This window comes from Nomascus leucogenys, chromosome 22a (assembly GCF_006542625.1).
Source record: "Nomascus leucogenys isolate Asia chromosome 22a, Asia_NLE_v1, whole genome shotgun sequence".
Lineage (NCBI taxonomy): Eukaryota > Metazoa > Chordata > Mammalia > Primates > Hylobatidae > Nomascus > Nomascus leucogenys.
Genome location: NC_044402.1, coordinates 90,557,037 through 90,583,248, shown reverse-complemented (window position 1 = coordinate 90,583,248; position 26,212 = coordinate 90,557,037). Strand labels below are relative to the sequence as shown.

Sequence of the window (26,212 nt, the reverse complement as noted above, 5' to 3'; positions counted from 1 at the left end):
TATTGGAAATGTTGTTCATAATATCTTTTGATGTCTGTGGTACCTGTAATGATTCCTTTTTTACTACTTCTGTTTTTTTTTTTCTCTCTCTTCCACCCACCATCCCCATTTACTTTATTTTTCCATCTTTATATTTTCAGGCTCTTTGGTCAGAATTCTTAGTTGTAGAAAAGAGAGTTCACACCAGGTACTCTTAAGCAGAAAAAGTTTTATTAAGGGGCACAGACAGCTTACAAAAGCGTTGGGGGACCCAAACAGAAACTCTTTAATTTTACTGATTAGAATGGGGAGCTTACAACAGAGGCAACTATTAAAATGTGGAGAAGGTATTCAGAAGATTGTGAGCAGGCATATATGAGAGATTTCATTACAAGCTCTTTACAGTAACCAACCGTAATGCAGAATAGAAATTCATTATTTTGGGCTTTTGCTACCTGTCAATTTAACTGTTACGTTTTTACGGACTTGTTAAAAAAGTGATTGGATAGACTGTTTTAGATTTTCCTTAAAAAAAAACAAAAAACCCAGCCATATAAGATGCTTCTGATAGTAGTGTCTCTTAGTTTAGTTTTATTTCCTGTGCACTATTTGCCCTTGTAGAAAACATTGTTTCTGCTGAAAATGCTTTCAGGTAATGTATGTTTTGACCTGTTTTGCACTGATTTATTTCTCTTGTGCCTTGCAAGTGTTTAAAAAATTTGCAATTCATATTATTTCTGTAGTATAATATGAACAAATGCTTTATCCTCCCCTCTGTAATGTGGAAAGAACATTGAATATTACTTTATTGGTTACCGTCTGTGGCTTGCTTACACTTTTTTCTTGATGGTATTTTTAGCAGTTCAAAGGAAGTTTTTAGAAATAGTGAATTTGGTTTCTGAATTGAAGGATTAGAAAGTTTATCTCACAGCATGTTAGCAGATTGGAAATATGCTACAGCCTTTATTCAGAGGAGAGCAAAATTACACCCATGTATATCCTTCCTACACCTTTAAGCATTCCTTTGAGTTGGATAGGAGATAAGCCAATTTGTTTTCTTTAATTAGGCTCTTAATCCCTCATTTGCTGTTCATTGTCTCTACTCTGTACTTAATGGAAGTCAGTATCAGTTCTGTTTTTAATGCATTTTTTTAAAAGTAAGATGATCTAAATATACATGAATTCCAGACAGAGTTCTATATTAGGGTTCTCCATAGAAATAGAACCAATAGGAGATACATAGGAAATCTCAGGATATAGCCTCTACCTTTGCATACTCCATACAGTATACATGTCACACTGTACATTATTGGGTGTTCTGGGAGACTTTTGAAGGGAGCGGCAAAGGCAATATCCTGAGTTTTCCTTTTGTTAGAAATGTCCCATGTCTTGAAAAACTTGTCAAAAGAAGGGTTCTTTGGGGTGTTACCCAAAGGGCAGTGATTATAGTTCTGATAATGCTCTTTAAGTGCAAGAATCATGTCCTCTTTGTTATTGTCTCCCCTGTAGTGCATTGTAGGTGCTCAGCAATATTTTTGAATTGAAATGAGAATATGAATTGTTTGATAAAGGAGAAAAGAAGTTGTCTCTTTGACAATAGGAGACAACTGATTTTCCTTCCCCCTAATCTTTAAACAAATCTTTAAAGGATCAGATAAATGGGTTGAGCCACTGACCTGTGTTCCATAAGAAGTAGAAATGTGTTCACTAGGTTGTATGGGTACAAAATTATATCAGTACACATTTCTGGCATAGCTAAAGATCCAAGTCCCAATAATTTATCAAATTTTCTAGAACAGTCTGTGTTCTCTCTCTTTTTTTTTTTAAGTTATACTTTAAGTTCTAGGGTACATGTGCACAACGTGTAGCTTTGTTACTTATGTATATGTGCCATGTTGCTGTGCTGCACCCATTAACTCATCATTTACATTAGGTATATCTCCTAAAGCTATCCCTCCCCCCTCCCCCCACCCACAACAGGCCCCGGTGTGTGATGTTCCCCACCCTGTGTCCAAATGTTCTCATTGTTCAGTTCCCACCTATGAGTGAGAACATGTGGTGTTTGGTTTTCTGTCCTTGTGATAGTTTGCTCAGAATGATGATTTCCAGCTTCATCCATGTCCCTACAAAGGACATGAACTCATCGTTTTTTATGGCTGCATAGTATTCCATGGTGTATATGTGCCACATTTTCTTAATCCAGTCTATCATTGTCGGACATTTGGGTTGGTTCCAAGTCTTTGCTATTGTGATAGTGCCACAATAAACATGTGTGTGCATGTGTCTTTATGGCAGCATGATTTATACTCCTTTGGGTATATACTCAGTAATGGGATGGCTGGGTCAAATGGTATTTCTAGTTCTAGATCCTTGAGGAATTGCCACACTGTCTTCTAAAATGGTTGAACTAGTTTACAGTCCCACCAACAGTGTAAAAGTGTTCCTATTTCTCCACATCCTCTTCAGCACCTGTCGTTTCCTGACTTTTTAATGATCATCATTCTAACTGGTGTGAGTTGGTCTCTCATTGTGGTTTCGATTTACATTTCTCTAATGGCCAGAGAAGCATGATGAGCATTTTTTCAAGCATCTGTTGGCTGCATAAATGTCTTCTTTTGAGAAGTGTCTATTCATATCCTTTGCCCACTTTTTGATGGGGCTGTTTGATTGTTTTTCTTGTAAATTTGTTTAAGTTCTTTGGATATTCTGGATATTAGCCGTTTGTCAGATGGGTAGATTGTAAAAATTCTCTCCCATTCTGTAGGTTGCCTGTTCACTCTGATGGTATTTTCTTTTGCTGTTTAATTAGATACCATTTGTCAATTTTGGCTTTTGTTGCCATTGTTTTTGGTGATTTAGTCATGAAGTCCTTGCCCATGCCTATGGCCTGAATGGTATTGCCTAGGTTTTCTTCTAGGGTTTTTATGGTTTTAGGTCTAACATTGAAGTCTTTAATCCATCTTGAATTAATTTTTGTATAAGGTGTAAGGAAGGGATCCAGTTTCAGCTTTCTACATATGGCTAGCCAGTTTTCCCAGCACCATTTATTAAATAGGGAATCCTTTCCCCATTTCTTGTTTTTGTCAGGTTTGTCAAGGTTGTAGATGTGTGGTATTATTTCTGAGGGCTCTGTTCTGTTCCATTGGTTTATATCTCTGTTTTGGTACCAGTACCATGCTGTTTTGGTTACTGTAGCCTTGTAGTATAGTTTGAAGTCAGGTAGCGTGATGCCTCCAGCTTTGTTCTTTTGGCTTAGGATTGACTTGGCAATGTGGGCTCTTTTCTGGTTCCATATGAACTTTAAAGTAGTTTTTTCCAATTCTGTGAAGAAAGTCATTGGTAGCTTGATGGGGATGGCATTGAATCTATAAATTCACCTTGGTCAGTATGGCCATTTTCATGATATTGATTCTTCCCATCCATGAGCTTGGAATGTTCTTCCATTTGTTTGTGTCCTCTTTTATTTTGTTGAGCAGTGGTTTGTAGTTCTCCTTGAAGAGGTCCTTCACATCCCTTGTAAGTTGGATTCCTAGGTATTTTCTTCTCTTTGAAGCAATTGTGAATGGGAGTTCACTCATGATTTGGCTCTCTGTTTGTCTGTTAATGGTGTGTAGGAATGCGTGTGATTTTTGCACATTGATTTTTGTATCCAGAGACTTTGCTGAAGTTGCTTATCAGCTTGAGGAGATTTTGAGCTGAGATGATGGGGTTTTCTAAATACTCAATCATGTCATCTGCAAATAGGGACAATTTGACTTCCTCTTTTTTTAATTGAATACCCTTTATTTCTTTCTCCTGCCTGATTGCCCCGGCCAGAACTTCTAACACTATGTTGAATAGGAGTGGTGAGAGAGAGCATCCCTGTCTTGTGCCAGTTTTCAAAGGGAATGCTTCCATTCAGTATGATAATGGCTGTGGGTTTGTCATAAATAGCTCTGGTTATTTTGAGATCTGTCCCATCAATACCTAGTTTATTAAGAGTTTTTAGCATGAAGGGCTATTGAATTTTGTTGAAGCCCTTTTCTGCATCTGTTGAGATAATCATGTGGTTTTTGTCCTTGGTTCTGTTTATATGATGGATTACGTTTATTGATTTGTGTATGTTGAACCAGCCTTGCATTCCAGGGATGAAGCCCACTTGATCATGGTGGATAAGCTTTTTGATGTGCTGCTGGATTTGGTTTGCCAGTATTTTATTGAGGAATTTTGCATCTATGTTCATCAGGGATATTGGTCTAAAATTCCCTTTTTTTGTTGTGTCTATACCAGGCTTTGGTATCAGGATGCTGCTGGCCTCATAAAATGAGTTAGGGAGGATTCCCTCTTTTTCTGTTGATTGGAATCGTTTCAGAAGGAATGGTACCAGCTCCTCTTTGTACCTCTGGTAGAATTTGGCTGTGAATCCGTCTGGTCCTGGAGTTTTTTTGGTTGGTGGGCTATTAATTATTGCCTCAATTTCAGAGCCTGTTATTGTTCTATTCAGGGCTTTAACTTCTTCCTGGTTTAGTCTTGGGAGGGTATATGTGTCCAGCCCTTTCTTCTAGATTTTCTAGATTATTTGCATAGAGGTATTTATAGTATTCTCTGATGGTAGTTTGTATTTCTGTGGGATCGGTGGTAATATCCCCTTTATCATTTTTTATTGCATCTGTTTGATTCTTTAATCTTTTCTTCTTTATTAGTCTTGCTAGCGTTCTATCAATTTTGTTGATCTTTTCAAAAAACCAGGTCCTAGATTCATTGATTTTTTTGAAGTGTTTTTTTGTGTCTCTATCTCCTTCAGTTCTGCTCTCATCTTAGTTATTTCTTGCCTTCTGCTAGCTTTTGAATGTGTTTGTTCTTGCTTCTCTAGTTCTTTCAATTGTGATGTTAGGGTGTCAGTTTCAGATCTTTCCATCTTTTTCTTGTGGGCATTTAGTTCTATAAATTTCCCTCTACACACTGCTTTAAATGTGTCCCAGAGATTCTGGTATGTTGTGTCTTTGTTCTCACTGGTTTCAAAGAACATCTTTATTTCTGCCTTCGTTTAGTTATGTACCTAGTAGTCATTCAGGAGCAGGTTGTTCAGTTTCCAAGTTGTTGAGCGATTTTGAATGAGTTTTTTAATCCTGAGTTCTAGAGACTGTTATAATTTCTGTTCTTTTACATTTACTGAGGAGTGCAACTATGTGGTCAGTTTTGGAATAACTGTGATGTGCTGAGAAGAATATATATTCTGTTGATTTGGGGTAGAGAGTTCTGTAGATGTCTATTAGGTCCACTTGGTGCAGAGCTGAGTTCAGTTCCTGGATATCCTTGTTAACTTTCTGTCTCCTTGATCTGCCTAATGTTGACAGTGTGGTGTTAAAGTCTCCCATTCTTATTGTGTGGGAGTCGAGTCTCTTTGCAGGTCTCTAAGGACTTGCTGTATTAATCTGGGTGCTCCTATATTGGGTTCATATATATTTAGGATAGTTAGCTCTTCTTGTTGAATTGATCCCTTTGCCATTATGTAATGGCCTTCTTTGTCTCTTTTGATCTTTGTTGGTTTAAAGTCTGTTTTTTCAGAAACTAGGATTGCATCCCCTGTTTTTTTGTTGTTTTCCATTTGCTTGGTAGATCTTCCTCAATCCCTTTATTTTGAGCCTGTGTGTGTCTCTGCACATGAGATGGCTCTCCTGAATACAGCACACTGAAGAGTCTTGACTCTTTATCCAATTTGCTAAGCCCTGACCCCAGAGGTGGAGTCTACAGAGGCAGGCAGGCATCCTTGATCTGCGTTGGGTTCCCCACCCAGTTCGAGCTTCCCTGCTGCTTATGTACTCAAGCGTCAGCAATGGCAGAAGCCCCTTCCCCAGCCTTGCTGCCGCCTTGTAGTTTGATCTCAGACTGCTGTGCTGGCAGTGAATGAGGCTCTGTGGGCATGGGACCGTCCGAGCCAGGTGCGGGATATAATCTCCTGGTGTGCCGTTTGCTAAGACCATTGGAAAAGCACAGTATGATGGTGGGAGTGTCCCGATTTTCCAGGTACTGTCTGTCACGGTTTCCCTTGGCCTGGAAAGGGAATTCCCTGACCCCTTTTGCTTCTCGGGTGAGGCGATGCCCCACCCTGCTTTGGCTCACACTCTGTGGACTGCACCCACTGTCTGACAAGCCCCAGTGAGATGAACCCGGTACCTCAGTTGGAAATACAGAAATCATCCGTCTTCTGCGTCGCTCACTCTGGGAGCGAAGACTGAAGCTGTTCCTATTTGGCCATCTTCTGTGTTCTCTTTTTAACAATTGAAGGTATATTACATGAGCTCCTTTAGCTTTCTTCATCTTCCCTTCTTTGATTTTCTCTAACATGTCCCTCACTTCTTGCCAAGGGCAATAGCCCTTTCCATACTCTCGTTCTATCCTTTCCTGCCTCCTCTGAGAACTAATTATATTAATTTTCTCCCTCTTTCAGTTTCTTCAATTTTGCCTTCTTGGGTTATTGGCACATTTTCTTCTACCATTATTTTCAGAAAGCTTTTGTAAACAAATCAAAAAGCCTTTCCTTGACTCTGTTTTTCTTCACACCTACCATCCCGACTCAGCAATATTTATTGAGTGACTACCACTTATCAGGCATTGTTCTTGGAGCTAAGGAAATAGTGGTGAACAAAAAAGGAGTTACTTAGTAGGGCATGGTGGCATGCATGGTAGTACTATATACTCAGGAGGCTGAGGTGGGAGGATCCCTTGAGCCCTGGAGTTTGAGGCCAGCCTGGGCAACATAGCAAGACCCTGTCTCTTATTTTTTTTATTATACTGTAAGTTCTGGGTTACATGTGCAGAACATGCAGTTATATTACATAGGTATACACGTGCCCTGGTGGTTTGCTGCACCCATCAACCTGTCATGTACATTAGGTATTTCTCCTAATGTTATCCCTCCCCTAATCCCCAACTCCCGACAGGTCCCAGTATGTGATGTTCCCCTTCCTGTGGCCATGTGTTCTCGTTGTTCACCTCCCACTTATGAGTGAGAACATGTGATGTTTGGTTTTCTGATCTTATAATAGTTTGCTGAGAATGATGGTTTCCAGCTTCATCCATGTCCCTGCAAAAGACAGGAACTTATCCTTTTTTATGGCTGCATAGTATTCCATGGTATATATGTGCCACATTTTCTTAATCCAGTCTGTCATTGATGGACATTTGGGTTGGTTCCAGGTCTTTGCTATTTTGAATAGTGCCGCAGTAAACATACGTGTGCATGTGTCTTTCTCGTAGAATGATTTATAATCCTTTGGGTATATACCCAGTAATGGGATGGCTGGGTCAAATGGTATTTCTAGTTCTAGATCCTTGAAGAATCACCACACTGTCTTCCACAGTGGTTGAACTAGTTTACAGTCCCACCAACAGTGTAAAAGCGTTCCTATTTTTCTACAACCTCTCCAGGATCTGTTTTTTCCTGACTTTTTAATGATCACCATTCTGACTGGCATGAGATGGTATCTCATTGTGGTTTTGATTTGCATTTCTGTAATGACCAGTGATGATGAACATTTTTTCATATTCTTGTTGGCTGCATAAATGTCTTTTTTGAGATACTTCTAATTATTACCTGATGCAATGTTCTCTTCTTGGGTTTTTTTTTTTCCTCCTTTTTGACTTCTTCAGCCTTTGACATTCTTGAACCTTAGACAAATTCATATGGAAGCAGGAAATTTTCCCTGACACCTTCATGGGTGGTAACTGTAGCGCACAGGTGCTAGGACTAGCCGGCCATTTCTGTGCCAGCAGGGACAAACTCCATTCGCTTGGTCCTGCTACTTTCCACCCCTCATAGGAGGTGGGGAACGCAGGTGAGTGGGTGCAGAAGCTGGGGTGAGGGCTTTTGGGCACTGATGGGAGCAAAATTCTGTGCAGCCCCGCAGCAGTGTCTTCTAGGAGGTGCCTATGACCCCTGAAGCCCAGAAAGAGTGTTACAGTCAGTGCTTTTTTAGCTTTGCCGTCTGCTCATGGCTTATGTGTTAACAGCTCAGTGGAGGGTCAGTGTGCCAGACTTTTGCACCTGCACCTGAGTGAGTTCTTGTCCGACATCCAGGGGGAATGAGGTCTCATGAACATACTGGAGATGTTAAATGCAGGAGATTTTATTGTTGATGAAAGTGGCTCTCAAGGAAGGAGAGCTGAAAAGGGAACGGAGTGGGAAGATAATCTTCCCCTGGAGTCTGGCCATCCCTGGCCAGATTCCTTTCCAAAGCAATGCTGTCAAGCCATCCCTCTGAAGTCAAGCTGCCTCTCTCCAGTGTCCAACTGTAGTCTCCGTTGTCTTGCTACTTCTCCTCCTCTCTCTGCTGGGTGAGGTTTTTATGGGCACTGGATGGGGGCTGGGGCAGGCCAAGGGTGATTCTGGAAAAGACAGCATTCGAGCAGGAAAACAGGAATGTGTGTTCTCACTTTGGGCCATGGTTTCACGCTTGAGGGTGGGGCCCTTAACTGGGGGACCCACCCTCTTCCCAGAATTTCTGTGCCTCCTGTCCCTATCCGTATCAGAGCCAGGTTTCCTCATCTGTAAAATTTGTATGCTGCCATGCCCTTTCCCAAATTGTGATTAAACATGTTAAAGTATCCTCATGAAAGCTAAGGGAAATGTGTTTAATAAATATTTCTTCTCGTCCCTGTTTTGCCTGGTTTCATTGCACCATCATGCACTGCCATATCATGTTTATGAGGTTAGCAGTATTATTATCCCTGTTTTACAAATGAGGATACTATGGTCAGTCATCTAGAAGGTGGTGAAGCCTAGGATTCTAACCCAGCACTCTCTGACGGTACAATCCAAACCCAAAGACTCTGTGCTAAATTGCCAGCATACTAAGAGTTGTTAGAAACTGTAAGGATTCTTAATCAGAATTTTATGAAATCTCTGAACCAACGGAGCTTTTAAATAAGGTTTTCTTCCTATTTGTGTGTGTGTGTGTGTATGAAACAAGCACAGAAAAATGGGTCCTGTGCGGCCTTTCTTATAAAATTAATTGATAACCAACTGAGGAAATATAGCAAAAGATAGATTTCTGTGTTTTGAGAAATCGAAGTTACATACGAAGTGCCAAACCAAGAAATGGAAACCATAAGCAGTAAACCATAATGGTAGTGCTGAGGAACAATTGTGTGCTTGCACCTGGCAGCACTGTTAGGGAATTGGAGCTTCACTGACCTTGCAGATGAAGCCAGTAAGTGGTCATGTCACTCCCTTAAACACACTTTTTAGCATTGTCAATGAAGTTCTTCCAGGTTTCCACCTAAGGTAATAGATGGTATTGTTCCCTGCTAAAGAAAACTAGTGATTTTGTCAGCAAAATGGACTCAGTGTCTTCTGCTTGCCTACGGAAAGGGTGGGGCCTGTTAGCACAGTATGCAGACTGCCTTGGATGCCCTGCAACCAGAAAGGCCAGTGGAGTACACTGTAATCAGGGGCATTAAATGGGAGAATGTTCATAAAGCACCTAGGGCGAAGAATGAGTTCCCATGAAGAACCAGTTTTATCAATGCCCTTAATCATTTTTCTTTCCTTCTCATCTTTTCTCTTCAGCAGCACCGTGACTGTAGGTAGGATACTGATTTTCCTTGAACTTTTCCTGTACAGTAGTCATCTGTTTAAAGCTCTGGCAACTGCTATGTAAGATACTGTCCTATCCATTTACTCTGTTCCTTGAATCTGGTTGCCAGAATTAAGGATGCTACAAAGAACACAGAATGTTGAAGTAGGGAATTCTTGAACTCAGGTAAAGTCTAAACCTTTGAAATAGTCATTCAACTATAAACTTGAAAAGTATCTGTTGTGATTATAAAGGAAAGCACAGGCATCAGATGTACATAGCATGTAATGACCTCTTACAGCAGCTGTTGAAGTCACGATCATAGATATGTCTTGAAACTAGTGATAGCACCTTTAATTTCAAAAGGAGTGGCATAGCATTGTAGCCAACAAGTCAGGTCTGTAATTCTTATTTTATTAAATACTTAAATGGTATAGACAAGTGCTGTATGTAATCTTGAATTGTCTTCTCTCTTTCCAAAGTGAGTAGATTTATTTTTAGGTGAAGACTGTAGTTAAGACACTTCTCTGGAGTCACAGAGTAGGAAAGAGCTACTGTATTTCTACTCCTTCATCTTCTTTACATTGTGAAATAAAATGTCCTCTGTCCATCCAAACCCACAGAATGGACTCAGAGACCTGGACAATAGCAAAAGCGAGACTTTTAATGACAGTCTTGCAAGATTGAGTGTCTGGCGTGCAGGCACACCCAGCATGGTTTTAACAAGCAGTTTATCCCCTAGTGTGCAGGACCCTCCCCTGGTTCCTTATAGGCTGAGTACTGTAGGTCATATCACCTATTGATTGTTAGGCAGGGCTTTAGGTGTGTTTTTAGGGTTGTCTTGCTGCATTTTGTTGCAGCCCACAATGCACTGCAATCCTAGTTAGCTCAGAGGCTCTTCAAATTTGACTTATGACCTAAGTTGCTGGGCAGGCTGATAAGAACAAACAAAGTGAGCTATTTTGCGGACTAATAAACTTTTATTTTAGACTCAGATTCTTTGGTTCAGGTGAGAGAAACTAAGTGGTGGAGGAAGTGGGAGGCCAACAAGCAGGCATCAGCTATCCAAACAGGGGCCTAGTATATCCTGTTTTTTCTGTGGTTTGCTGACCTAAGCCGATTCAGGGCACTTTGTTTTGGAAATGGACCATGGTATACGTTATTTCCTTGAATTCTCTCCTTTTTTTCTTTCTACTCCTATTTGTCCCATTTCTGCATTTATTTTTTGTGTCCTTTAGTTCTTAAATTTATTAGGTACTCCTTTAGGGACTTCTGTTGAGTTAATATAAATGTTAGAATTAAAAGAATTTGTTAGATTTCTCCAACTTCAGTGGCCATGTGGATTCTTGGAGATCTTCTGGAATGCCAAGGTGAATGGAATGGCCAAGTGAACTAAGGCACAAGTCCCAGTCCAGTTGGACGGTTACAGGTTACGGAGGTTTCCTTTCCCATAATACCACCAGACATTAGCCTGGGGTATATGAAGAGCTGAGTAGTTGCCTTTGTTGGACTTACCAGTAACGTTTAGGATGTGGGTACAAGTTGAGAGTTTTCCCACAGGCTTACTGAACTCTGTCCCCTGGCTAGAGAGGCAAGAGGAGTGGTTTATACTCCCTGTGGAGAAAGAAGGGATTGCTCTAGGATTTGACCTTTGCAAGGTGGGAAAGAGCAATAATAAACTTTTGCAAGTCTCATTTCCCCATGCATCCCTGTCCTGGTATAGAGCCAACATGCAATGCATTCCTTTGGGATTGGTATCCTATTTTAGGGGAAACGGAACTACCAGTGCTTGAGGCCGCCCAGCAGAGCATGCGTAACTATTGCTTCTATTAAGAGCTAGTACTGAAAATTTGACCCATTCAACCCAGGCAGTTACATCCCCATATTTTTAATTTTTAAAGTTTGCCTTAAGTTAGTTGTCTTAAGGGTCATTTTCTGGTGGGTTAAAGGAAGTAGTAAGACCAGGAGTTCTAGTAATTCTGAGTGGGCTTGGGGTGGAATTGGTGATTTGCCTAAGAGCTAACCGTCCCACGGAATCCCTTCCTGAGATAATTATTCCTAATGTATACCTCCAGGGTTCCTGGACTAGAGTAGCTGGGTTGTTTATGGTAATTAATATAGGATTGCATTTTAAATTTTTACAGTTAGGTAGCATGGGGCCCTTATATTTTATTTTTTAAGGGTTGGTTTTCAGAAGAATGACTCAGCTGGCCTTGATATTGTGTGGTCCACCAGACCTGATTCCAGCTAGCACAGGGATTTTTTGAGAGGGCCCAATAACGGTCTGTTTTAGGACATAGATATTTGTCTGCTTGTGACAACTGCCTTTGGTTCCGTAAATTCCCACAAGGTTAAGACTTGGCAGGCATTAAATTTTATAGTTTGGGGAGTGGGGGTGGAGGTTTTAGTTATGTTAACTATTAGTTTGATTAGATATTTCCTACTTTCCACCCCTAGTACTGGGCCCTATCCAATACATAGGTTTCCTTTCACCCCTTGTGTTAAGATTAATCCTAACTGTATCTACCCCCAATGATGGAGCCTGCTTATAGCTTCCTTTTAGGTTTTCCTTAGAGTTAGCTTTAAGGGTTTCTTAGGTGATTTATACACTCCCTATTCACCCTTGTCCCTTTCTTTCAGGGGTTCTTTTACCTGTCTCTTGACCCGAGTGTAATGTGCTCACCCCGGTTCAGCTATTTGTATGGCTGTTTTAGTGATCAGGAGCACTTGATACGGACTTTCCCAGCTTGGGTGGAGCATGTCTTCTTTCCAGGTTTTAATTAGCACCGAGTTGCCAGCCTGGAAGTGGTGAACTGTGAACTCAAGAGTCAGGGTTCGAGTTAGAAGTTTTTTTAACCTAAGGGATGACAGGGTGGAGGACATGCCCAGTATATAATTTTTAAAAAATTGGTCTTTGATTTTCATAGTAGAAAGGTTAGTAGTTCTGCCTAAATATGGCCTTAACCCAGGAGGTCTCTTTCCAGTAGTCTGTTTTTTTGTTTTTTTTTTTAAGACAGAATCTCGCTCTGTCGCCCAGGCTGGAGTGCAGTATGTGATCTCAACTCACTGCAACCTCCATCTCCTGGGTTCAAGCTATTCTCCTGCCTCAGCCTCCCAAGTAGCTGGGATTACAGGCATGTGTCACCACACCCAGATGATTTTTGTAGTTTTAGTGGAGACAGGGTTTCAGCATGTTGGCCAGGCTGGTCTTGAACTCTTGACTTCAGGTGATGCACCTGCCTCAGCCTCAGAAAGTGCTGGGATTACAGGCTGGAGTTAGGTTAGGCACTTCCCCAGGGCCCACTGACCCCAGGAGGAACCTGGGGAGGCAAGGGACTGACCAGCTGGCTTCCCAGGGTGCCTTTGGTCGGGCCCTGCTGGGTCTGGCACTGGGCCAAGAGCTGCTGGTTTGAAGAGCTAGCAGCCTGTGGCACCTTTCCTGAGAGGCACTTTCATTAGCAAAAGCATCCCTGGCTGCACCCTCACTTCCTCTTTTTTTGCTTTGAAGACACCATTCCTCTCCCTGGCAGGCCGAGAGCTATACTGTTTGTATTCCACACCACCCCTGCTGGTGACCCAGCAAATGCAAAGGGTCTCTGGTTTGTCCCGCTGTGGGAGGGGACTTAGTGGCTTTTCCTCCTCCTCAGCTGCAGGGATCCTCCCCCAGCTCAGCCAGGCGCTGAGAAACAGAACTTTTATACATCCCACCTCAAAGCGTCTTGGCAGACTTCTCCCCAGCACGAGCCCTCTCTACTTCAGGGATTGCAAACTGGCATCCTCTTTTGCCTGTATTGGGTTTTTAAGTTTTTTGAACTGATAACCAGCATTTAAAAATCCCATTTTAGATAAAAAGAATTATGGCTTCTGACAAAGCAGACAATTTGGCATCACAGCTGAGCAGCTGTGGCCCCTTAACAGGGTGTGCCCTCTTCAGTTAGCCACAGTCCCCACACAGCCCTGCAGCCCTTCTTCTCATCATTTACTGGCCCTGTAGTCATTTGAGTTTACAACCCTCTGATCTAACTTATGTAGCCCCCCAGACCTTCTGCAGCCTTACTGACAGCTGCCCATGGTAGACTTACAGCCTCTCAGTAAAACAACAAAACCTTAATGGTCATTTCATCCATTTACCCTTCCATAATCTGAATCCTTTCTACCGCCTTCTGACAAACAGCCATCCATAGGCACCCCACTACTGCTGATCCTAAACTCTCCTCCACATCCCTTTCTCATTTGCATCGCCCAGTTCCCGGGCTCTGTCCCACCTCAGTGGCCACACTGCACCCTTTCCCTGCACCTCCTTGTTGCTTGAGCCTCTAGAACCTTCCCCTAGCCCTGCCGATCTCTCCACATCCTCTCACCTCCTCTTGTACTCTTTCTTCCTTTTACATTATTTCTCTCCCCAGTCTCACCTTCTGTGTCTCTTTGATCTTTGTCTTTTCCAGTCTCTCTCTTGTTCATTTTCTTCTTTTATCTCTCTCTCTCTCTCATCCCCTATTTCCTTTTTCCCTCAACTCAGTTTCTTCCTCTTTCTCTCTCTGGGCATGAACTGAGCCTTAACTGTGCCCTGGCTCCCCCGTGTCTGACAGACAGTTCTGACTCTTTTTCTCTGCGCACCAGCGCGCCTGCACAGTGTCTTACACTGCCTTCCCTGTCTCGGCTGCTTAGTCCAGTGGCTCCCACACACACAGCTGTGCACCGGGCTTTCCCTTGCCTTCAGAGTCAGCAGCTTAACTCTTTTTCTGGCCCTCTACATTTGCCCTTTCCTCCCCTTTATCTTTCTGATTTCCTTTCTTTTTATCTTTCCCCCTTTCTTCTTACAGAAACCTTCTGAGCTTCCCTTAGTAATTCCTTAATTGGTTTTTCATTCCATCCATTAACCTTCTGCAGTTTCTTAGTAATATCAGGCCAGCTTTTAGTCAGAAAATTAACCTTTAAAATTAAAGGCCTTGCCCTACTAGGTCCTCTGGATTTAATCCTGAATATTTTCTCATTTGATCCCTGAGCCTCTGCAGCTACACAGAGGGAGTCTCCTCTTTTTTTGTTGTTGAATCTCAAATGCTTTTGAGACATTTTATGTCCTAGGAGTGGACTTTTTAATCCTTTTAATTATTAGTTCCCTTAGGTCCTGCATTTGGGCCCGATCTCTTTATTGTTATCCCATCCAGGATCTGCATTTGGGAATTTCTGCTCAGTTGGCAGGACTTCTTGCCCGGGAGGATGCTGTCTTTCCCAAATGGTTATGGCTGCCCTTATAATTATTCCCCTCTCTTCCCCAGTAAACACAATATTCATGATTGACATCATCTCAGCCCAAGTATAAAAATTGGGTTCTAAAAATTGATCTACCTGCTAAACCGAGGGACTCTCTGCTAAGCCAAGGTTTGCTCTGCTAAACCGAGGGGATCTTCCAAGAATGGCTTCATTTCCTTTTTAAAATTCCTAACCTCAGTACTTGTTAGAGGCACATTCACAAACCCAACTCCTCCCTGTCCCATAGGGACTTCTCTAAGAGAGTACATATTAGATGTCTACTGTTCAGAAGAAATAGGGAAATTCTCAATATCCTTCTTACATTGTTCTAATTCTTTCCTCAAGTTTGGATAAGGATCTAAGGGAGCATTGGGTTTAGCTCCTTCATGATCCCCAGATTCCTCTTTCTCCGACCTTCCTGTTGCCCCCGATCTCCCTGTCCTCTACCTTGTGAGATGTTTGGGGGAGGGGCAAGCGTGTTGGGGTCCCAGGGCTTTTCACTGGGTGAGGGCTCTTTACTGTGCTCTTCCTCTTTAAGGGGGAACATGGGGTTAAATTACTAATCCAACAAAGAACATAACCCACATCCTCTTGTGAGGATGGATTTTATCATTCACATAGAGAATTAAAGCTTGGCACACCCAGTCCTCATCTGAGCCAAACTTAGGCCAAAAGACCGAAGGCTGACAAATGGGCTTTTTGGACCAGATAAAACAGCAATACTCTATCATCTTTTGCTTTTCCTTGTTCCTGGTTTGGGGATTATCCATTCAAACCTGCAACATTCTCCCCAATGGACTATCTGGGAGAATGTCAGAGGGAGTCTTTTTAGTTCGCTCTTTCCTTTGTTCTGTAGGCCTAGAATTCCTGTTTCCCATTTTCACTTAGTCTCTGTGTCTGAGGTTTTTGCTGTATACTCATCCCCCGTTACTGGAGGTTTCTTGCACACTCCAGGTTCTCTGAAAATGCCCCAACACCAAGGTAGTACTCATAGTCCAACTTTCCTACCTTGGATCATGCACGAGGTTGGCTGGTTGCCACGGTGCCTGCTTTTCTCCCTGTGTCACCTCCGCTGTCTCCTGAACAAGTCTCGGGTTTGTGGCTTCTGCAGGAAGCCAAGACATCCAGAGCAGGCCACATAAATCAAGTGGGGTGCGTCTCCCTTCTCGGCTGGAGTCTTAACTGCACACAGGCACAGAGATAGCCGTATGGGCCACCAGGTTGTGAGAAACAATTCACCCGTCCAAACCCGCAGAATGGACTCAGAGACCCGGACAGTAGCGAAAGTGAGACTTTAAATGACGGTCTTGCAAGATTGGGTGTCTGGTGTGCAGGCACACCCGGCACAGTTTTAACAAGCAACTTATCTCCTAGTGCACAGGTCCCTCCCCCGGTTCCTTATAGGCTGAGTACTACAGGGTCACAGTCGACTCAGACGTCACCTGTGAGTGTTAGCAGCTTTAGGCGGTTTTTTTTTTTAGGGTTGTCTTGCTGCATTTTGTTGCAGCCCACAATGCACTGCAATCCTAGTTAGTTCAGGGGCTCTTCAAGTATTTGACTTATGACCTAAGTAGCTGGGTGGGATGATAAGAACAGACAAAGTGAGCTATTTTGCAGACTAGTAAACTTTTATCTAGGCTAAACTTCTTTGGTTCGGGTGAGGGCAACTAAGTGGGGGAAAAGGGGACGAAGGGGGAGGCTGACAAGCAGGCATTGGCTATCCAAGCAGGGGCCTAGTATCCTGTTTCTTCTGGAGTTTGCTTACCTATGCCGATTCAAGGCACTTTGTCCCGGAAATGGACCTCTGTATGCGTTATTTCCTTCACTCCATGAGTATGATTGGTTTGTAAGGTGTGTATTGATTTTATTTAAGTGTAATTGCTGTTTGCTTAGCTAGTTGGCATAATTTATGCTAGGCAAACTACAAATATGTATTTATTAGTCACAGCTACAGAATTTATTCCACTTGTGGAATGATGTTTTGTTTTTGTAGCAGATTAGAAAACTTTTATTTGGTGCTTTGGCAGGATTAAACTAGGGTATAATCTTTTATGAGATTTTGGCATATTTTAATATTATTTACGTAGACACTGTGCTCATTTATTATAGACAATAAAGGAACTATTGGACTAACAGTAGTAAATTTTTTCCCCCAAAAGGTAATTAATAAAATGTCTCCAACATCTCTAAAGATCACACTAAAGCAACTCATGGAGGGGTCTTCAAAGACCTTGCAAGAAGTACTAACTATGGAGTATCGGCTAAGTCAAGCCTGTATGGTAAGAATTAAAAAAAAAAGAATGTCATTTTTTAGTTCTGAAAGTAACATATGTTTATTGTAGAACTTGTAAAATACAGTAAGTGCAAACAAGAAAATTAAAACCACCTGTAAATTTACTCTACAAAAACACAACGGGCCAGTTAGCTTTAGATGTGTGGAAGTATTGCTATCCAGAAAGTTATTAAGCCTTTATAAAATAGCAATTACATTTGTATGTCAGTGTAAAAAGCTCTCTAACCTCACCTTAGAGGAATTCAAAATAGAAATTAATGTCTTTCAGCGATGGTCTCTGTGACCTTGGGCAAGGCATGTAAACTCTGTAAATGTGAATTCCCTCATTGGTAAAATGAAGAGGATTATTTATAAGCAGATATATAGTAAATGCACAAATGGAAGTTATTAGTCTGTTACATGTTTAAAATAATGAGCATTATTAAAGTACCATTGTAAACATAAAGTGGACAGTAATCACATGGAATATTGATTTCATGAAACGTCTCATTTTTATATTTATTTATTCTTCCAGATGACAAACTCTTTAAAGGCAGAATCATCCTTTATGTTCAGAGGACCCTTAAGAAGCATCTTATTATTTAGACTAATATATAGACTAAAGGGAATATTTGGCTTAATAGCCAGAAAGGAGACATTCCTAATGACTTTAGTGTGATAGTTATTAAGATGTTCAATGTAGTTCATCTAGTTAGAAATAACTCTGTTAGCCATGTCTTAAAGTCACTCCTTGTGGGATGTAAATGGCAGCTGACGTCTATTTATTTTGTGCAGGTACTACGCGAGGCACTTTATATGCATTTGCTCCATTAAATCTTATGGTATCTCTAGAAGGATAGGTACTGTTATTGACTCCATTTTACAGATGAAGAAATTGTGACATAGTGGTGTAACCTGCCTAAGGTTGTGCAGCTATTAAGTGACAGAGATATGGCATATGAAACCAGGCAGTCTTACTCCAGTGCCTGCACTCTTGACCACTCTCCTGTATACCTCACACATTCCATGTTTTTCATTACACTTTTAGTGCACTGCCTAGATTGATTGATTCTTGCCTTCATTCTCTCAGCAAATATGTTAACTATGTCCCAGGCATAGTGTTAGCCTTATATTGTTGAATAAGAAGACACAGTCCTTTATTTTCATGGGTTTAGTCTACTGAGACTATAAAGAACAAGTAAACAAAATTTTGTACTTTGTATGTATTGCTAAACCGCAATACATTCCACTACATTCCACGCCATTCCACTCCACTCCACTCCACTCCACTAGATTGATTGATTCTTGCCTTCGTTCTCTCAGCAAATATGTTAACTGTGTCCCAGGCGCTGTGCTCAGTGTTAGCCTTATATTGTTGCTGAATATATTCAACACCTTGTTGAATATATTTCACACCTGGATCACTGCAGGAAATCTATATCTGGTCTCTAAACCGTTCTTGAACCTCTCCAACCCTATCTCCACACAGCAGCAACAATTTCCTTCTTAAAGCAAATTGAACCGAATTTTTTCAATTCGGTTCAATTGAAAACTGTTGTTGAATAAGAAGACACAGTCCTTTATTTTCATGGGTTTAGTCTACTGAGACTATAAAGAACAAGTAAACAAAATTTTGTACTTTGAAAGTATTGCTAAACCGCAATACATTCCACTACATTCCACGCCACTCTACTCCACTCCACTCCACTCCACCCCTTTCCACTCCACTCCACTCCACTCCATCCCACTCCACTCCACTCCACTCCATTCCATTCCATTTGTTTCTTTTGACAGAATTAATTAATCTTGTAAACAAGATTAATACATAAAATATATATTATATGATTATAAATATTAAGGAGAAAAAGGAAGCAGGATATGTGATACAGAGTAACAGGGGGATGAATTGTAGATGGGATGACCAGAGGAGGCCTCCTTGAGATGTTCTTTGAGTGAATTCCTGAAAGAAGTGAGGAAGTGAGCCATGCCATTATCTAGAGGAAGAGCATCCCAGGCAGAGGGAACTGTAAGAACAAAGCTGTGAGGCAGGAGCATGACTGCCTGTGCTAGGGACCACAGAGAGGCTGTGTGGAAGGGGGTGGGGGGCGGAGGTTGTGGTGACTGAGAGATGAGGCCAGAGGAAACACTGTAGAGAAAGGCTGTGCAGAGCATACAGAGCCTTGAAGGTCTCTCTAAGGACTTTGGCTGAGTAAAATGGGAAGCCACTAGATGATTATGAGGAGAGGAATGCCATGATCTTATACTTTAAAGAATTGATCACTCAGGCTGCTATGTTGAGCACTGAATAGATAAGATCATATATAAAGAAAATGAGAGTCCAGACCTGAGCCCTAAGGAACTCTAACATTTTGAGGTGTGGTAGAGAAAAAGCAGTAGGAAGGAAAAAAAGGATGGAGAGGGAGGAGGACCAGGAGAGTGTGGCGTCACAAAAGAGAGGAATGTTTCAGGGAGGAGGGTGTAATGGACAATGTTGAACGCTGTCAAAGTGTAGATGAGGTTAGAAGTGTCATTTGACCTTGGCGATGCTGACGTCATGGGTGGTTTTGGCAAGCCATTTTAGAGGAGTGGGGGCAGAAGTTAGAGTATAGTAAGTTGGAGAGGAAAAATGGGATGTGAAGAAGTGGAGAGAATATGTGTAGTTGAATACTCTTGAAAGTGAAATAGGATAGAAGCTGGGACTGTGGAATCAAATGAAGTTCCTTTTTTATTTTGTAAGATGGAAGGTACTAGAACATGTTTAAAAATGATTGGGAATGATCCCATAGAGAAAAAAGATTATGTTGATGATACTAATGGTAGTTAATATTTACTGAACACTTAGTGTCAGACACTGTGCTTGGATGTGGATTAAAATAATCCTAGAATGGATGTATAAATTACCTTTTCATGTAAAGAAACTAGGGTTGGAGAAATTACTAGTTCGAGGTCACATAGTTAATATGTAGCTATCAGGATGTGAACCTAGACATTTGAACTCAGCTATATTGCCTACATTGATGATTGTAGGAAAAGTGAATGACCACATCAAGCAAAGTCCGTCCTTGAGAAGGCAAGAGGGGATGTGAATTGGAATGCAAGGGAGGACTGGTCTTTGAAAAAGGGATGGTCCTTTCCTCCACGGCATTGAAAGGGAAGGCGGGTGCAGATGGCCACAGTTGCCTGCAGGTGTTTTAGTGGTGGGAGACAAGACTTCATATCTAAGAGCTTCTCGTATTTTTAAAGAAGTCAGAGGTTAAGTAATTGGCTGAGACTATAATAAGAGTGTGCTCTACGGGTAGAGGCTGAGAAGGCGGAAAACACTTTCAGTCATTTTCTTGGGGAGTCAGGAAGAGATCTTGGATTGTTTGGCAGTTTTCTGTGCCTGTTTGAGATTTTTGATCATGAATTTTAAATGAAACCAGTCACGGTTGTATGATTTTCTGCAGCAAGACTTAGCTGCTGAAGTGCAGGCAGGGGTACGTGGTAGGGTTTAGTTGGTGCCAGGATTTTGCTAGGATTGCAGAAAAGAAAAAAAGGTTTGAGGGAGATGATGGCATTTTGACAGGAAAGTGACCATATTAAAGGACTGGTGAAATTGGGCTGGATGAATAGCAAAGTGAAGCCAGGACAGATGGGGAGAAAGTCATAGGATCAGTGGACCTCAGTAAGATCAATGATTTGTAGCAGTGGAGATACTTGAGCAAATAAGATGAGGAGGTGGTGATCAGAGAGTGGCTCTCAGAGGTGGTTCAGTCTCTGAATGTCATGGTTCAGGTTGTGGCCATGGGAGTGGAAGGCTGAAGTGAATAGAGGAGAGAGAAGATAACCCAGAATAAGGACACTCAGAAATTATCTCCATTTAATCTCAATTTTCTTTCAGAGAGGTCATGACTTTCATGAAGGCGTTAGAGCTGGTAAGTGGCAAATGGGAACTTACCATTTTGGGGAAATGGGATTTGTGAGCATATGCTGTTAATTAAAGAAGATACAGATTATGCATCCCAACTCCTAAAATCCAAAATGTACCAAAATCTGAAACTTTTTGAGCACCAACATGACACTCAAATGTTCATTGGACCATAAGTATAATGCAAATATTCCAAAATCTGAAAAAAAAAAAATCAAACCTGAAACACTTCTGATCCCAAGCATTCCAGATAAAGAATACTCAACCCATAGTTGTTTTAGTAGTGAGAATTAAACTTTTATTAAGATTGCAAAATTGTGTATGTTTTTAAAGAATATGTTACCGTCTGGGATATGAAAAGATCAGTCTTTGAAACTGATAATTGTTTTAAAAATTCACATAACTTGGCCACTGTTCCCTAATTTATATATAAGGTAATCTTGCCCCTATAATCATGGACTGCCTCTGATAAGTACAGCATTGAGCTTGTAAACTCATCCTGCTGCCATCCTGCTGCTGTGGCCTTTGAAACATGCATTTATTCCCTTACAAAAAGCCCTCAAATCCCCTACCCTTTCTCCCTCTTTTGTGCTGGCCTGGCAAAATTGACCAGTGGTCTAACCCTACTTTCCACCTTCTTTGCCTGTACCTCAGCAGTTAAACATTGCTGGGGAAAAAGACCATATGATGTCATTAGTAACATCTGCAGATTGTCTTATTAATACTTTCCATTTTGCTTATAATCTCCAATGTCAGCGTATTTAGAAAAAGCAAGTGAAGTGCTTGAATTTTTTTTAGCAAACTTGCAACAATTCCTTTTTATGCGTAACTCTTATCCTTATAAAAAGCTGTTATTTATGTTGTATAAAATGAGTTGTTCCCTCTACATATCTAATGTTCCTGTTTTTATTAATTATTTTACTATAGTGCAGACTCTGGATATCCTTTTTTTTTTTTTTTTTTTTTTTTTGAGACAGTGTCTCGCACTGTCGCCCAGGCTGGAGTGCAGTGGTGCGATTTCGGCTTACTGCAACCTCCACCTCCCAGGTTCAAGTGATTCTCCTTCCTCAGCCTCCTGAGTAGCTGGGACTACCAGCCCATGCCACCATGCCTAGCTGATTTTTGTATTTTTAGTAGAAACAGGGTTTCACCATGTTGGCCAGGCTGGTCTTGAACTCCTGATATATGATCTGGCTGCCTCGGACTCCCAAAGTGCTGTGATTACAGGCGTGAGCCACCGTGCCCAGCCTGGATATACTTTTTTATCTGAATAAAAGGTTATGTTATGTTCTATGAGCTCTTAAGCTTTGATAAACAATCACTCTTCATAGAGTTCTCTTCATTTCTGACATGATACAATATCAGAAATGAGGACTTGATTGAAATCTTTTTAGTATTCAGCACATGTTCCTGATCAGAGGATATGGCAGTGTGTCTTGTAGAAACTAAGTAACATAGGCATTTTCCTCATGAATTCTCTGCAAATTCTTGCTGCATGTGGATTACAGCCTAGACCTCTGATTTTAGAGGACCTGTAAGCATGCAGGGTTATATTGTTAAAGTATTCATTATATGTTATAATAGCCCTTCTTTAAAAAGAAAGATACTGTTTTTAGATAAATACTGTTATTTTGAGGAAAAAAGGTTGAAACCAATCAGCATCAAAGTTCTGATTCATAAAGGAAGTGCTTATTATACGACTTTTTTTTTGTTTTGTTTTGTTTTTTGAGATGGAGTCTCGCTCTGTCGCCCAGGCTGGAATGCAGTGGCAAAATCTCGGCTCACTGCAAACTCTGCCTCCCGGGTTCACCCCATTGTCCTGCCTCAGCCTCCCGAGTAGCTGGGACTACAAGCGCCTGCCACCACGCTTGGCTAATTTTTTTGTGTTTTTAGTAGAGACGGGGTTTCACCGTGTTAGCCAGGATGGTCTCGATCTCCTGACCTGGTAATCCGCCCACCTCAGCCTCCCAAAATGCTGGGATTATAGGCCTGAGCCACCGCGCCTGGCCTATGCTACTTTTTAATGAAGAGAAAGTATATTGCCGCCTCTTTCAGAAAGTGGCGTCTGTTCTGAGATTGAAAACTGTTGTGTTCTTACATAGTCAAATGTTTGCTGCAGTTTGCTAATAATAAAAACATATTAGCAAGTTAAAGTAAGCAAATTTAACAGTTGTTAAAAATTCTTATTGTTAACATCTAGAACAAATCACTACTTTGTGGTTATAGAAGAAGAAAAAAAGACCATCTTAGTGGAGCTGGATACCCACTCAAACTCCATGTAGTGGCTATCTCAGGAGACTTGCAAAACCTGAGCTGCCTACATGGCACGAACTTATATCTATTCTAGTAAAAAAATTGTTAGCTTGAAATAAAATAACAAATTTGATTAATAGTCTCTTTCCTCTTGTCCTTCAGTGGGATCTCAAGGAGACAGGTAGTATTGACCAGAAGACTTACAGTGAAAGAGATTCTTGTGGAAAAAAATGTGCCAGGGTTGTTCTTTGTTTACACTGTCCATGGAATATAAAACATTCAAATAGTAGGGCTCAGAACATCAGTGTTTAGTATCGCCACTGATCTGATACCAGAATCTCATAGTAGGCAGTTAAATCTTAAAAACAAAACCTCCAGTATCTGCATTTAATTGTGTGTAAAAGCTTCCCTCCACCTACTCTTCTTCCTTGGTTCCCATACTGCTTCTTTAACTATTTTAGCCTTTAAATGCTAAATTAGGTTTTTCTAGTTCACTATAGTTTGCACATTTAAGTATTTCCATTCTTCACAAGAATTATGTGCATTTTAAGCATGGTTGAAATTTGCTGCCACAACCATAATTTTAAAATTTTGAGATCATCGTAGATTCATGCGGTTACAAGAAATAATATAGAGATCTTGCATACCTTCCACCTAGTCTCCCAAATGATAACGTGTGTATACTACAGTATACTGGACATTCCTCCCCCCCTTTTTTAGGAGAAGTTACAGATTGCCTCATAATCCTGTGGGGATACTATGTGGCTATGATGAGTGATGACTACACTGAAATAGGAGAACTAGACGGTTTCATGATAACCTGATTTTTTTAAATCCAGAGCTGTCTGAACTGGAGGATTCAGCAGAACAACAGTATCCACATTTAATTATGCATGAAGTCCCCTTTTCTCTACCTTAAGCAATTAATTTCCTCCCAAAATTCAATGTGGAGGAGGTTAGAAGGCACATCTGGTCCCTCTGCCCTCCCCTGCCTTTACTGGTTTTACCTGTTTTGTAATATGGAGGTTTCATTGGCAATTTTATTTCAAGAAGAAAAAAAGAATTCTAATGTTTAAACCACTGGATTAATTCAGTAGGCTTTATTAAAGCTAAGACATGAGGCTTAGGAAGTTAGAAAATATCCACCCCAGTCATCAAAAGTATATTGCTGTCCATCCCTGGAGATTTAATTTAAAAGAAAAATAGAACACATATAAAAACTTTGCAGGAAAAAAGTATGATAGAAAAATGTGCCTAGTATAAGAATTTCTGTCAATTCAGTAAGTAAAATCTAGCAATATTAGAAAAAAATAATGGTATTAACATTTGTATCTTCTCTTGACAGTTTTAATTGATAAAGACCAGAGTCCAAAATGGAAACCAGCAGATCTAAAAGAAGTTACTGAGGAAGACTTGAATAATCACTTTAAGTCTTTGGGAAGCAGTGATTTGAAATTTTGAGGTGACAGGCTTTTAAGGTATATTTTGTAGCATGGGTTGGCAATCTATATAGCATGTGGGCCAAATCCAGCCTGCTGCCTGTTTTTATATACCCTGTAAGCTAAGAATGGTTTCCGCATTTTTAAATGGTTGGGAAAAGAAATCAAAGACAATATTTCATGACGTGAAAATTATGAGTTCACAAATAAAGCTTTATTGGAACTAGCTATACTCATCTGTTTATATATTATCTGTGGCTGCTTTGAAATGAGTAGTTGCAATAGAGATGGTTAAAGCCTGCAAAGCCTAATTATTTACTGTCTTGTTTTTTTGTCAGAAAAAGTTTGTCAATCCTTGTTTTAGAAGATGGAAAAATGTGAAGATCTTTAGAGATTCTCGAGTGGTATATCTAATTGAAATGGGATCTTTGTTTGGCTTTTGGTAGTGGCTTGTATGTTGATGAAATAAACTTAGGTATAGAATATAAAAAATAAAGACCCTGAAAATTGTTTTGGATACTGTGTTAATGCCTCATAGAATTTTTGTTTTGGATACTGTGTTATGCCTAATAGAATTTTTGTTTTGGATACTGTGTTAATGCCTCATAGAATTTTCTCCAATGTGAGTGTGTTTTAAAGTAACTGAGTTACTGTAGCAGAAGAGCTCCTTTTATAAACATTAGAAACCTTGGGCAGAGAGAAAAGATTTTTATTAACGTCCGTCTTCAGTATTAACTCAGACTTGGTCCTCCCTAAAATAATCAGAATACCATCCCATGGTGAAACTGAAAGCATTATTGTCTTGTTATTTGTGGTATTTGTTAATCTGGTAGAATGAGAAATTAGGAAACTCCAATCTCTTAGAGACACTGTTTGTTTTTTTTATAATTTACATAAGACTTTTGTGTGATAATTATCCTTACAAACAAGGTTCAAGTCAGGAGAAAAAAATTAATTGAAAGCAAGAAGACTTGTTCAAAACATATTCAATAATTGATATTAATGAAATAAGTACTTTTTAAGGTATGAAAGAACTAAAAGGTATTCCAGACTCAGAACCTTAAAGTTCTAGGCAAGAATAATTTTTAAACTAAAGGTAAGTTTATAAATTAACAAAGTAAAGTAAACAAAATTTATGATTTTGTTTGTAATTTTTGTTTATAAACAAAATAAATTTTTTGTAACTTGTTATAGTTTCTCCTTCATCCCATACTTTTTAGAAACTAAGTGAACTTCAGGTTTGTAAGAACAAAAAGCCAACAGAACTGAAAAAGACATTAAAGATTATGTCCTGCGCCCTTCTCATAGATGAGGAAATGGCAGCCCAGAAGGTACTGCTTTATGTTTTCTCAGTTCTTAATCTGTTTTACGTGAAGCATTTTTCTTTCAAATAATTTAGTAACAGATCTGGCATAAAGATGCCATGATATTGGATACATTTACATTTATACTCTTAAAGGTCCTAAATTGGACCTGAATGATCCAAGAAATTATTTGTATAAATGGATTTTTGTTCTTTATATTTGTTAACAATGCAAAAAATCTTGTCTTT

General features: G+C 40.4%; 1 protein-coding gene across 2 annotated transcripts in view; it reads left to right on the top strand.

Annotated features, from left to right (window-relative positions):
- HIBCH (3-hydroxyisobutyryl-CoA hydrolase) overlaps positions 1–25,988 on the top strand; it is a 114,408-nt gene extending 88,420 nt beyond the window's left edge. Inside the window, exons 12-15 of one of the 2 annotated variants that reach the window (XM_030802359.1) lie at positions 16,949–17,068; positions 20,942–20,975; positions 24,567–24,683; positions 24,999–25,988. In XM_030802359.1, the coding sequence (XP_030658219.1) occupies positions 16,949–17,068; positions 20,942–20,975; positions 24,567–24,682 (270 nt within the window). In that variant the 3' untranslated portion in view covers position 24,683; positions 24,999–25,988. Of the gene's footprint in view, positions 1–16,948; positions 17,069–20,941; positions 20,976–24,566 lie in introns of both variants that reach the window. The other variant, XM_003253855.3, reaches the window with a different exon arrangement.
- The last annotated feature ends 224 nt before the right edge of the window (positions 25,989–26,212 follow it).